The sequence below is a fragment of the Heterodontus francisci genome, chromosome 49, assembly GCF_036365525.1.
Source record: "Heterodontus francisci isolate sHetFra1 chromosome 49, sHetFra1.hap1, whole genome shotgun sequence".
Lineage (NCBI taxonomy): Eukaryota > Metazoa > Chordata > Chondrichthyes > Heterodontiformes > Heterodontidae > Heterodontus > Heterodontus francisci.
In genome coordinates, this window is record NC_090419.1 from 14,527,183 (window position 1) to 14,541,022 (window position 13,840).

General features: G+C 53.1%; 1 protein-coding gene across 2 annotated transcripts in view; it reads right to left on the reverse strand.

The window, feature by feature from the left end:
- LOC137358287 (IQ motif and SEC7 domain-containing protein 2-like) overlaps positions 1-13,454 on the reverse strand; it is a 133,888-nt gene extending 120,434 nt beyond the window's left edge. Inside the window, exon 1 of one of the 2 annotated variants that reach the window (XM_068024203.1) lies at positions 13,294-13,454. In XM_068024203.1, coding sequence (XP_067880304.1) covers positions 13,294-13,298 — 5 coding nt within the window. In that variant the 5' untranslated portion in view covers positions 13,299-13,454. The remainder of the gene's footprint in view (positions 1-13,293) is intronic. The other variant, XM_068024204.1, reaches the window with a different exon arrangement.
- Positions 13,455-13,840: the final 386 nt, after the last annotated feature.

Here is a 13,840-nt window from a genome sequence, read left to right on the forward strand (position 1 = left end):
CTGTGTACAGTTCCAGTCTCCATATCCCACTTGGAACACTGTGTACAGTTCCAGTCTCCATATCACACTTGGAGCACTGTGTACAGTTCCAGTCTCCAAATAGCACTTGGAGCACTGTGTACAGTTCCAGTCTCCATATCACACTTGGAGCACTGTGTACAGTTCCAGTCTCCATATCACACTTGGAACACTGTGTACAGTTCCAGTCTCCATATCACACTTGGAGCACTGTGTACTGTTCCAGTCTCCATATCCCACTTGGAGCACTGTGTACAGTTCCAGTCTCCATATCACACTTGGAGCACTGTGTATAGTTCCTTTCTCTATATCACAGTCGGAGCACTGTGTACAGTTCCAGTCTCCATATCCCACTTGGAGCACTGTGTACAGTTCCAGTCTCCATATCACACTTGGAACACAGTGTACAGTTCCAGTCTCCATATCACACTTGGAACACAGTGTACAGTTCCAGTCTCCATATCGCACTTGGAGCACTGTGTACAGTTCCAGTCTCCATATCGCACTTGGAGCACTGTGTACAGTTCCAGTCGCCATATCACACTTGGAGCACTGTGTACAGTTCCAGTCGCCATATCACACTTGGAGCACTGTGTACAGTTCCAGTCTCCATATCCCACTTGGAACACTGTGTACAGTTCCAGTCTCCATATCCCACTTGGAGCACTGTGTACAGTTCCAGTCTCCAAATAGCACTTGGAGCACTGTGTACAGTTCCAGTCTCCATATCACACTTGGAGCACTGTGTACAGTTCCCATCTCCATATCCCACTTGGAGCACTGTGTACTGTTCCAGTCTCCATATCCCACTTGGAGCACTGTGTACAGTTCCAGTCTCCATATCCCACTTGGAGCACTGTGTACAGTTTCAGTCTCCATATCACACTTGGAGCACTGTGTACAGTTCCAGTCTCCATATCCCACTTGGAGCACTGTGTACAGTTCCGGTCTCCATATCACACTTGGAGCACTGTGTACAGTTCCAGTCTCCATATCGCACTTGGAGCACTGTGTACAGTTCCAGTCTCCATATCACACTTGGAGCACTGTGTACAGTTCCAGTCTCCATATCACACTTGGAGTACTGTGTATAGTTCCTGTCTCCATATCACAGTCGGAGCACTGTGTACAGTTCCAGTCTCCATATCACACTTGGAGCACTGTGTACAGTTCCAGTCTCCAAATAGCACTTGGAGCACTGTGTACAGTTCCAGTCTCCATATCACACTTGGAGCACTGTGTACAGTTCCAGTCTCCAAATAGCACTTGGAGCACTGTGTACAGTTCCAGTCTCCATATCACACTTGGAGCACTGTGTACAGTTCCAGTCTCCAAATAGCACTTGGAGCACTGTGTACAGTTCCAGTCTCCATATCACACTTGGAGCACTGTGTGCAGTTCCAGTCTCCATATCCCACTTGGAGCACTGTGTACAGTTCCAGTCTCCATATCCCACTTGGAGCATTGTGTACAGTTCCAGTCTCCATATCCCACTTGGAGCACTGTGTACAGTTCCGGTCTCCATATCACACTTGGAGCACTGTGTACAGTTCCAGTCTCCATATCCCACTTGGAGCACTGTGTACAGTTCCAGTCTCCATATCGCACTTGGAGCACTGTGTACAGTTCCAGTCTCCATATCACACTTGGAGCACTGTGTACAGTTCCAGTCTCCATATCACACTTGGAACACAGTGTACAGTTCCAGTCTCCATATCACACTTGGAACACAGTGTACAGTTCCAGTCTCCATATCGCACTTGGAGCACTGTGTACAGTTCCAGTCTCCATATCGCACTTGGAGCACTGTGTACAGTTCCAGTCTCCATATCGCACTTGGAGCACTGTGTACAGTTCCAGTCTCCATATCACACTTGGAGCACTGTGTACAGTTCCAGTCTCCATATCACACTTGGAGCACTGTGTACAGTTCCAGTCTCCATATCACACTTGGAGCACTGTGTACAGTTCCCGTCTCCATATTATAAAAAAGTATACAAAGGCATTGGAGAAGGTGTAAAAATGATTTACAAGGATGATATAAGAACTGAGCGATGATAACTATGAGGAAAGATTGAACAGGCCGGGACTCTGGAAGCTGAATGGGAAGCTGGATAAACACGTGAGGGAGAAAAGGATAGAAGGATATGGCGAGAGAGGGAGATGGAGAGCGGGTGGGAGGAGGCTCGAGTGGAGCTGAAACACCAGCACGGACCCAAGGTGAGAGGATTACATCAATGAGTGAGGGCTTTATGGAGATAGACTGTGTGCCCGGCATTCACTAAGGTCCATGATTCCCAGTATCAACGTGTATGTGCACCATTTTATGTCCCTTAATTGCTCACATGTCAACTGTAATCGCTGTGAAATCTTGGCGCTTTTAAACATCTCCACATTCCCCGCACAACGGCAAGCTGCTCCTGCTACCCTGACTGACATCATTCCGTCAGCTCGCTGGAGAGAGAGGGAGAGAGAAAGACAGAGAGGAAGAAGAAGGAAGAGAGATGGAGAAAGAATAGGTGGAGAGAGAGAGAGCAAGTCAGAAAAGAGATAGAAAGAGAGACAGACAGAGCAAGAGAGAGACACGGAGAGAAAGCGAGGTCGCGAGAAAGAGAGAAACAGTGAAAGAGACAGTGATAAAGAGGTGCAGAAAGGGATAGGAAGAGAGACAGAGAGAGCAGACGGAGACAAAAAGAGAGAGAGAGACAGAGAGAGGGAAGGAGTGACAGAGAGAGAGAGAGACAGAAAGAGAGAAACAGAGAGAGAGACAGACGGAAAGACAGAGAGAGAGAGACAGACTGACAGAGACAGAGAGAGACAGAGAAAGAGAGAGAGACAGACAGAGACAGAGAGAGAGAAGGACTGGCTGGAACAGAGAGAGACAGAGAGAGAGACAGAGAGAGAGAGAGAGAGACAGAGACAGAGAGAGAGACAGAGAGAGAGACAGAGAGAGACAGAGAGAGAGAGAGAGACAGACAGACAGACAGAGACAGAGAAGGCCTGACTGGAACAGAGAGAGACAGAGACAGAGAGTCAGAGAGATCGAGAGACAGAGAGAGAGAGACAGAGATAGAAAGAGAGAAACAAAGAGAGAGACAGACGGAAAGACAGAGAGAGAGAGACAGACTGACAGAGACAGAGAGAGAGAGACAGAGAGAGACAGAGACAGGGAGAGACAGAGAGAGAGAGAGAGAGAGTGTCAGAGACAGAGAGAGAGGGACAGCAGCATTCCAAAACAGAACTCACCAATCTGCAGACAGCAACGTGACACTCACAGTCCTGACTTAGGTCCGCTGATTCACCTCTTCTCCTTCCCCATTCTCTCTGCTTCTCACTCTGGCCCTCTCCTCTCCCACCGCCCCTCCTTCCTCAGCGACCCACTCACGCGTTTCGAAAACTCGCCTTCTCCCTCCCTGCTGCTTTTTTTTTTTGCGGCCCGTTTCTGGGAAACGGTGGTAACAGACCAATAATGCCTTCCGTACCAGCCAACTACAGAAACATAGGACTGTAAGACCGTAGGGACAGGAGTAGGCCATTCAGCCCCTCGATCCTGTTCCACCATTCAGTGAGATCAAGGCTGATCTGTGATCTAACTCCATATCCCTGCTTTTGCCCCATATCCCTTCATACATTTGGAGAATAAAACTCGATCAATCTCTCAGATTTAACAAATTACAACTGATCCAGCATCGATCGCCATTTGTAGGGGGGGGGTTCCAAACTTCTACAACCCTTTGTGTGTGGAAGTGTTTCCTAATTTCACTCCTGAAAGGTTTGGCTCTCATGTTTAGACTCTGCCCCCTCATCATGGACTCCCCAACCAAAAGAAATAGTTTCTCTCTCTCTCTACCCTACCCGTTCCCCTTAATATCTTGAAAATTTCGTTCAAACAACAACTTCTATTTATAAAGCACCTTTAACATAATTAAACATCCCAAGGTGCTTCACAGGAGCGATTATCAGACAAAATTTGACCCCGAGCCACATCAGGAGATGTTAGGGACGGGCGACCAATCGCTCGGTCAGAGAGGTCAGTTTTTACGGAGTGTCTTAAAGGAGGAGGGAGGGAGGCGGAGAGGTTTAGGGAGGGGAATTCCAGAGCTTAGGAGCCCCCAGGCAGCTGAAGGCTCGGCCGCCAATGGTGGAGCGATGGGAATCGGGGGGATGGTCAAGAGGCCGGAATTGGAGGAGCGCAGAGATCCCGGAGGGTTGTAGGAGGTTCCGGAGATGAGGAGGGGGCGAGGTGACGGAGGGATTGGAATACAAGGCTGAGAGGCGATTTGACCGAGGTGTTCAAAAACCATGAGGGGTCTGGGCAGAGGAGATGGAGAGAAACTGTTCCTGCTCGTGAAAGGATCGGGAACGGGAGGGCACAGATTTAAAGTCTTTGGTAAGAGGGGCAAAAGCGACAGCAGGAAAAACGTTTTGACGCAGCGAGTGGTTAGGGTCTGGAATGCGCTGCCTGAGAACGTGGTGGAGGCAGGTTCGATTGGAGCATTCAAAAGGGAATTAGACAGTCATATGAACAGGAAGTGCAGGGTTACGGGGAGAAGGCAGGGAAGTGGAACTGAGAGAATTGCTCTTTCAGAGAGCCGGTGCGGACACGATGGGCTGAACAGCCTCCTTCTGCACTGTAACGATTCTGTGATTTTAAAATCGAGCCGTTGCTTGACCGGGAGCCAATGTAGGTCAGCGAGCAGCGTGGGGTGATCGGGGAATGGGACTCGGTGCGAGTTAAGACAGGGGCAGTAGAGTTCTGGATGACTTTGAGTTTAACGGAGAGTAGAATGTGGGAGACCGGCCAGGAGTGCGTTGGAGTAGTCAAGTCTAGAGGGAATGAAGACATGAATGAGGGCTTCAGCAGCAGATGAGCTGAGACAGGAGTGAAGTTCACGGAGGTGGAAATAGGCGGTCTTAGTGATGGCGCGGATATGTGATCGGGAGCTCATCCTGGGGGTCAAATGTGACCCCGAGGTTACAAACAGGTTGGCTTAATCTCAGACTGTTGCCAGGGAGAGGGATGGAGTCGGTGGCGAGGGAGTTTGGAGCAGGGACCGAAAACTATGACTTCAATCTTTCCAATATTTAGTAGGAGGAAATTTCTGCTCATCCAGTACTGGATGTCGGATCAGCAGTCTGAGAATTCAGAGACAGCGGAGGAGTCGAGAGAGGTGGTGGTGAGGTAGAGCTGGGTGTCGTCAGTGTACATGTGAAAACTAACATTGTGCTTTCGGATGATGTCGCCGAGGGGCAGCACGTAGATGAGAAATAGGAGGGGGCCGAGGATAAATCCTTGGGGGACACTAGAGGTAACGGTGCGGGAGCAGGAAGAGAAGCCAATTCTCCGGCTACGATGAAATAGATAAGAATGGAACCAGGTGAGAGCAGTCCCACCCAGCTGGACGACAGCGGAGAGGCGGTGGAGGAGGATGGTGTGGTCATCCGTGTCAAAGGGTGCAGCAGGTCGAGGAGGACGAGGAGGGAAAGTTTATCTTTATCAGAGTCACATGGGATGTCATTTGTGACTTTACTTAGAGGCATTCCGGTACTGTGACAGGGACGGAAACCTGATTGGAGGGATTCAAACATAGATTTGGGAGGTGACAACACATTCAAGGACTTTGGAGAGGAGAGGGAGGTTGGATATGGGACGGTAGTTTGGAAGGGCAGAGGGGTGAAGGGTTGTTTTTTTGAGGAGGAGAGGAGAGATAACGGCAGATTTGAAGGGAAGGGGGCACAGTACCCAAACAAACCCCATGGAATACAATAATAATTCCTCTCACTCAACTCCACTCACTTTCCACCCCATCAGCCTCCATATCCAAAGGATCATCCTCCGCCATTTCCGCCACCTCCAGCGTGATGCCACTACCAAACGCATCTTCCCCTCCCTTCCCCTGTCAGCATTCCGATGGGATCGTTCCCTCCGCGACACCCTGGTCTACTTCTCCATTACCCCCACCACCTCGTCCCCGTCCCAGGGCACCTTCCCCTGCAATCGCAGGAGGTGTAATACCTGCCCATTTACCTCCTCTCTCTTCACTATCCCAGGCCCCAAACACTCCTTTCAGGTGAAGCAGCGATTTACTTGTACTTCTTTCAATGTAGTATACTGTATTCGCTGCTCACAATGTGGTCTCCTCTACATTGGGGGGACCGAACGCAGACTGGGTGACCGCTTTGCGGAACACCTCTGCTCAGTCTGCAAGCAGGACCCCGAGCTTCCGGTTGCTGGCCATTTCAACACTCCCCCCTGCTCTCATGCTCACATCTCTGTCCTGGGCTTGCTGTAGTGTTCCGGTGAACATCAACACAAGCTCGAAGAACAACATCTCATTGACCGATTAGGCACACTACAGCCTGCCGGACTGAACATTGAGTTCAATCATTTCAGAGCATGACGGGGCCCCCCATTTTACTTTCATTTTTAGTTATTTTTTTTCTTTTTCCTTTTTTTATATAATTTTTTTTTGTGTTTATTTTATTTCATTTCATCTTAGTTTGTTCAGTTTGCTTACCCACTGTTTTTTTTCATGTTTGTACTTGCGGATGTTCAACATTCAGTCCGTTAACACCCTATCTGTACTAATGCTTTGTCTTTCAACACACCATTAACATATTGTTTGCCTTTGCTCCACGACCTTCTGGTCAGCTATTCTGTGATCTTGTCCTATCTACACCTTCTCCTTTGTTATCGCTTGCCCCACACCCGCTTGACATGCTTATAACCTTCTATGTTTCTAATATTTGACAGTTCTGAAGAAGGGTCACTGACCTGAAACGTTAACTCTGCTTCTCTCTCCACAGACGCTGCCAGACCTGCTGAGTACTTCCAGCATTGCTTGTTTTTATTTCAGATTTCCAGCATCCGCAGTATTTTGCTTTTATTTCCGTAGAATACAACCCTAGTTTGTGAAGACTCTCCTCCCAATCTAGCCCTTGACATTCAGCTCGCAACCCTCAGCTAATCTGTCTGTGACAGTGGGGGAAAAGGGAGAGTGACCCTGAACAGGGATAGGCCCCAAAGTGTTGCACCACAGACATCTGACAAAATTATTGACCCAGCCGCGGACATAGGGGGCAATTAATCTGTATTTAAAGTGTATAGCCAAACTTATGCCATCAAAACACAGTCCCGTTTAAAACACATTTCTCCCTATTTAGTGAGATACCTGACATTGCTTTTGCTTGCACAAGTAGTCAATGTCAGCCTGCATATTTGATATAGCGATGCAGGGCATCCAGATAGATGTCCGTCTGTCAGGTGTGATCCTGATCTCTTTCTCTCCCCTCTCTCCCCTCCCCATCTCTTCCCCCCCCACTCCCTCTCTCTCCCCTTCTCTCTCTCACTCTCTCCCTTGTCCCCCTCTCTCCTGCCTTTTCTACGCTTTTTTTAAAAAAAAAGCCAGTCTGAAACAAGACACTGGAAAATTTCCCGTCCCCGAAATTACCAGTCACGGGCCCCAAAACCTGCTACCCCGGACACTGGTGTCCGTGTACGGGACTCATTGTCGATCCCTGTACCGAAACCTGTTAACCATCCAGTGACCCCAACCCCTGCTGTTTCCTGTGACACGTCAGCCGAGCACGGGTTCGCACTAGGTCACGATGCCTCCCATGGCCGAATTTCTTGCGACAACTCACCTGAAGAATTGGACGGCTGGAGATATCGGAAGGTAAGCCACTTCCTCACAGGGCTACTTAGCCCTGAGGAGGTGGAAAAAATTCCCTTTAATCTACACTGTTTAGAGAGAAAGTCTTGCATTCCTCCAGGACCTTCACCACGTCAGGACCTCCCAAAGAGCCTCACAGCCAAGAATGGACAGTGTGGTCACTGTTGTAATATAGGAAATGTGGCAGACAATTTGTGCACAGCAAGCTCCCACACACAGCAATGTGATAAGTGACCAGATCATCTGCATTAACTGATGTTGGTTGAGGGATAAATATTGGCCCCAGGACACCGGGGAGAACTCCCCCCGCCCCCCCCCCCCCCCACTGCTCTTCTTCCAATAGTGGGTGTGCAATCTTTTACATCCACCTGAGAGGGTGGAGGGGGGGAGGGGCCTCGGTTCAACAGCTCATCCCGATAGGCGGGATTTCTGACAGTGCGGCACTCCCTCAGTACTGACCCTCCGACAGTGTGGCGGTCCCTCAGTACTGACCCTCCGACAGTGTGGCGGTCCCTCAGTACTGACCCTCCGACAGTGCGACGCTCCCTCAGTACTGACCCTCCGACAGCGCGACGCTCCCTCAGTACTGACCCTCCGACAGTGCGGCGCTCCCTCAGTACTGACCCTCCGACAGTGCGGCGCTCCCTCAGTACTGACCCTCCGACAGTGTGGCGGTCCCTCAGTACTGACCCTCCGACAGTGCGGCGCTCCCTCAGTACTGACCCTCCGACAGTGCGGCACTCCCTCAGTACTGACCCTCCGACAGTGCGGCGCTCCCTCAGTACTGACCCTCTGACAGCGTGGCGCTCCCTCAGTACTGACCCTCCGACAGTGCGGCGCTCCCTCAGTACTGACCCTCCGACAGTGCGGCGCTCCCTCAGTACTGACCCTCTGACAGCGTGGCGCTCCCTCAGTACTGACCCTCCGACAGCGTGGCGCTCCCTCAGTACTGACCCTCTGACAGCGTGGCGGTCCCTCAGTACTGACCCTCCGACAGTGCGGCGCTCCCTCAGTACTGACCCTCTGACAGTGAGGCGCTCCCTCAGTACTGACCCTCCGACAGTGCGGCACTCCCTCAGTACTGACCCTCTGACAGTGTGGCGCTCCCTCAGTACTGCCCAGTGACAGTGCGGCGCTCCCTCAGTACTGACCCTCCGACAGTGCGGCACTCCCTCAGTACTGCGCAGTGACAGTGCGGCACTCCCTCAGTACTGCGCAGTGACAGTGCGGCACTCCCTCAGTACTGCGCAGTGACAGTGCGGCGCTCCCTCAGTACTGCCCAGTGACAGTGCGGCACTCCCTCAGTACTGCGCAGTGACAGTGCGGTGTTCCCTCAGTACTGCGCAGTGACAGTGCGCTGTTCCCTCAGTACTGCCCAGTGACAGTGCGGTGTTCCCTCAGTACTGCCCAGTGACAGTGCGGCACTCCCTCAGTACTGCGCTGTGACAGTGCGGTGTTCCCTCAGTACTGCCCAGTGACAGTGCGGCGCTCCCTCAGTACTGCCCAGTGACAGTGCGGTGTTCCCTCAGTACTGCGCAATGACAGTGCAGCACTGCCTCATTCCTGGCACTTGTTGGAGTTTCGGGCCTGGATTATGGGACTCAAGTCTCTGGAGTGGGAGTTCGAATCTGACCCCGAGGGGTGAGGGAGACCCACTGAACCAAGACTATGAAACACTCGACCACCTCCTGCCCAGTGGGTGCTGGGCCTCCGACTGACACTTTTCCTGCGTCTCGGGAAGCCACAGGCAGGCTGACAGGAGGAGTTGGTTTCAGAGCAGAGGAGGGAGTTCCTCGACTCGACGTAACGACAGCCTAACATTCCCGAGGAGAATGGGGAAACAAACACGCAGAGCCATTCCGAACTCTGCGATGCTGTCAGCTCACAGGAAAGTGGGAGCGATGCCAGAACAATCCTCTGGAACGCTCTGTGCTTTGAGTTTACTTTCTTCGTCCAATAGAAAATCTTTAAAAATTACAATGTTTGATTAACCCTTGGGATGGTCACCTGAGAAAGGAAGGAGAGGAACCTGCATTTCTCTAGAGCCTGACACGTCCTCAGGACCTCCCAAAGCACTACACAGCCAATGAAGTGTAGGGAGGTGTAGTTACTGTTTAACATTGGAACTGCAGCAGCCAATTTGCGCACAGGAAGATCCCACAAGCAGTAATGTGATAAATCACCGAGATCATTTGTTTTTTTTTTAAGGGATATTGGTTCAGGGATAAATATTGGGCCCCACCACAGGATGGCATTATAGAATCACGGAACGGTTACGGCACAGAATGAGGCCATTTGGCCCATCGTGTCTGTGCGAGCTCTCTGCAAGAGCAACTCACCGAGTCCCACTCCCTCATGACACGGCAAATTTTCCTGCTTCAGATAATTATCGAATTCTCTTCTGAAAGCCGTGACTGAAGCTGCCTCCCCCATACTCTCAGGCAGTGCATTCCAGGGAGAACTCTCCCCAATGTCCAGTTCTTCATCCAATCGAGGCCCAGGGATAGTTTTCATTCGCTTGTGAGGACAGACGGGCGCCCTCAGGTTAATGTCTTATCCCAAAAGACAGCACCTCCAACAGTGCGGTACTCCCTCAGTACTGACCCTCCGACAGTGTGGCGCTCCCTCAGTACTGACCCTCCGACAGTGCGTCACTCCCTCAGTACTGACCCTCCAACAGTGCAGCGCTCCCTCAGTACTGACCCTCCGACAGTGCGTCACTCCCTCAGTACTGACCCTCCAACAGTGCGGCGCTCCCTCAGTACTGACCCTCCGACAGTGCGTCACTCCCTCAGTACTGACCCTCCGACAGTGCGGCGTTCCCTCAGTACTGACCCTCCAACAGTGCGGCGCTCCCTCAGTACTGACCCTCCGACAGTGCGTCACTCCCTCAGTACTGACCCTCCGACAGTGCGGCGTTCCCTCAGTACTGACCCTCCAACAGTGCGGCGCTCCCTCAGTACTGACCCTCCGACAGTGCGGCGCTCCCTCAGTACTGACCCTCTGACAGTGCTGCGCTCCCTCAGTACTGACCCTCCGACAGTGCGGCACTCCCTCAGTACTGATCCTCCGACAGTGCGGCACTCTCTCAGTACTGACCCTCCGACAGTGCGGCACTCCCTCAGTACTGACCCTCCGACAGTGCGGCCCTCCCTCAGTACTGACCCTCCGACAGTGCTGCGCTCCCACAGTACTGACCCTCCGACAGTGCGGCCCTCCCTCAGTACTGAACCCCCGACAGTGCGGCGTCACTCAGTACTGACCCTCCGACAGTGCGGCGCTCCCTCAGTACTGACCCTCCGACAGTACTGCGCTCCCTCAGTACTGATCCTCTGACAGTGCGGCACTCCCTCAGTACTGATCCTCCGACAGTGCGGCCCTCCCTCAGTACTGACCCTCCGACAGTGCGGTGCTCCCTCAGTACTGACCCCCCGACAGTGCGGCGTCACTCAGTACTGACCCTCCGACAGTAATGCGCTCCCTCAGCACTGACCCTCCGACAGTACTGCGCTCCCTCAGTACTGACCCTCCGACAGTGCGGCACTCCCTCAGTACTGATCCTCCGACAGTGCGGCACTCCCTCAGTCCTGACCCTTCGACAGTGCGGCACTCCCTCAGTACTGACCCTCCGACAGTGCGGCCCTCCCTCAGTACTGACCCTCCGACAGTGCTGCGCTCCCTCAGTACTGACCCTCCGACAGTACTGCGCTCCCTCAGTACTGACCCTCCGACAGTGCGGCACTCCCTCAGTACTGATCCTCCGACAGTGCGGCACTCTCTCAGTACTGACCCTCCGACAGTGCGGCTCTCCCTCAGTACTGAACCTCCAACAGTGCGGCGCTCCCTCAGTACTGACCCTCCGACAGTGCGGCGCTCCCTCAGTACTGACCCTCTGACAGTGCTGCGCTCCCTCAGTACTGACCCTCCGACAGTGCGGCACTCCCTCAGTACTGATCCTCCGACAGTGCGGCACTCTCTCAGTACTGACCCTCCGACAGTGCGGCACTCCCTCAGTACTGACCCTCCGACAGTGCGGCCCTCCCTCAGTACTTACCCTCCGACAGTGCTGCGCTCCCTCAGTACTGACCCCCCGACAGTACGGCGTCACTCAGTACTGACCCTCCGACAGTACTGCGCTCCCTCAGTACTGACGCTCCGACAGTACTGCGCTCCCTCAGTACTGACCCTCCGACAGTGCGGCGTCACTCAGTACTGACCCTCCGACAGTACTGCGCTCCCTCAGTACTGACCCACCGATAGTGCGGCGCTCCCTCAGTACTGACCCTCCGTCAGTGCGGCACTCCCTCAGTACTGACCCTCCGACAGTGCGGCCCTCCCTCAGTACTGACCCTCCGACAGTGCTGCGCTCCCTCAGTACTGACCCCCCGACAGTGCGGCGTCACTCAGTACTGACCCACCGACAGTGCGGCGCTCCCTCAGTACTGACCCTCCGACAGTGTGGCACTCCCTCAGTACTGACCCTCTGACAGTACTGCGCTCCCTCAGTACTGACCCACCGACAGTGCGGCACTCCCTCAGTACTGACCCTCCGACAGTGCGGCGCTCCCTCAGTACTGACCCTTCAACAGTGCTGCACTCCCTCAGTACTGACCCTCCAACAGTGCTGCGCTCCCTCAGTACTGACCCTCCAACAGTGCTGCGCTCCCTCAGTACTGACCCTCCGACAGTGCGGTTCTCCCTCAGTACTGACCCTCCAACAGTGCTGCGCTCCCTCAGTACTGACCCTCCGACAGGGCGGTTCTCCCTCAGTACTGACCCTCCGACAGTGCGGCGCTCCCTCAGTACTGACCCTCCGACAGTGCGGTTCTCCCTCAGTACTGACCCTCCAACAGTGCTGCGCTCCCTCAGTACTGACCCTCCGACAGTGCGGCGCTCCCTCAGTACTGACCCTCCGACAGTGCGCTGCTCCCTCAGTACTGACCCTCTGACAGTGCGGTTCTCCTTCAGTACTGATCCTCCGACAGTGTGACGCTCCCTCAGTCCTGACCCTCTGACAGTGTGACGCTCCCTCAGTACTGACCCTCTGGCGCTCCCTCAGTACTGACCCTCTGACAGTGTTGTTATCCCTCAGTACTGACCCTCTGACAATGTGACGCTCCCTCAGTACTGACCCTCTGACAGTGTGGCGCTCCCTCAGTACTGACCCTCTGACAGTGCGGCACTCCCTCAGTACTGACCCTCCGACAGTGTGACGCTCCCTCAGTACTGACCCTCTGACAGTGTGGCACTCCCTCAGTACTGACCCTCCGACAGTGCGGCGTTCCCTCACTACTGACCCTCCGACAGTGCGGTTCTCCCTCAGTACTGACCCTCCGACCATGCAGTGTTCCCTCAGTACTGACCCTCCGACCATGCAGTGCTCCCTCAGTACTGACCCTCCGACAGTGCGGCGTTCCCTCAGTACTGACCCTCTGACAGTGCGGTTCTCCCTCAGTACTGACCCTCCGACCATGCATTGCTCCCTCAGGATACTCGCCAAAGAATTCCCAGCCTCTGACCTGCTCTTACTGATTGGGAGTCTCACTCAGCGCTTGGTAAGTGGGGGAAACATCTGCAATATTTATCCAGTCTGTTGTCATACCTCATTGTTTCTTCGCACTGGGCAATCTTCAGTTGTTCTCAAACACGGTCAGGACCATTCGTAATGAGGTGTGCTCCGAGCTGTCCCCAAAACCTGCCTCAACATTCACCGAACAGAATGGGAATAGGACAGACGCGAATCCGAAGCAGTTTAGCAGTCTCGACTGGCAGGAAGTGCTAATGGATCCCAGACTGCTTCTGCCTGAAGAATTTCCTGTTCTTAATGGTCCCGGAACAGCGTCAACAAGTCAGTGGCTCCAGACATTAGTGGTGGTCTGTGAAAACCCGACTGTCAGTCAGCTGTTGGATCATTTCTTAGATTGGCGCCCTGCCATTTGAACAGTCTGAGTGGCCTCACAGTTAGTTCATCAGTGAAGCAGCCAAAGGCAGACCTTGCAGAGCTTCTCTTTCCCGCCGTGTCTCCTGCCTCACCTGTCATCCCCAATTCCACCCTCAGTCTGGACAAAGAAACGTCCCTACCTACTGGGGTGTTTATATATAGAATAACAGATACCCGGGACTGAGATACAGACTGGAATCTAATCGAG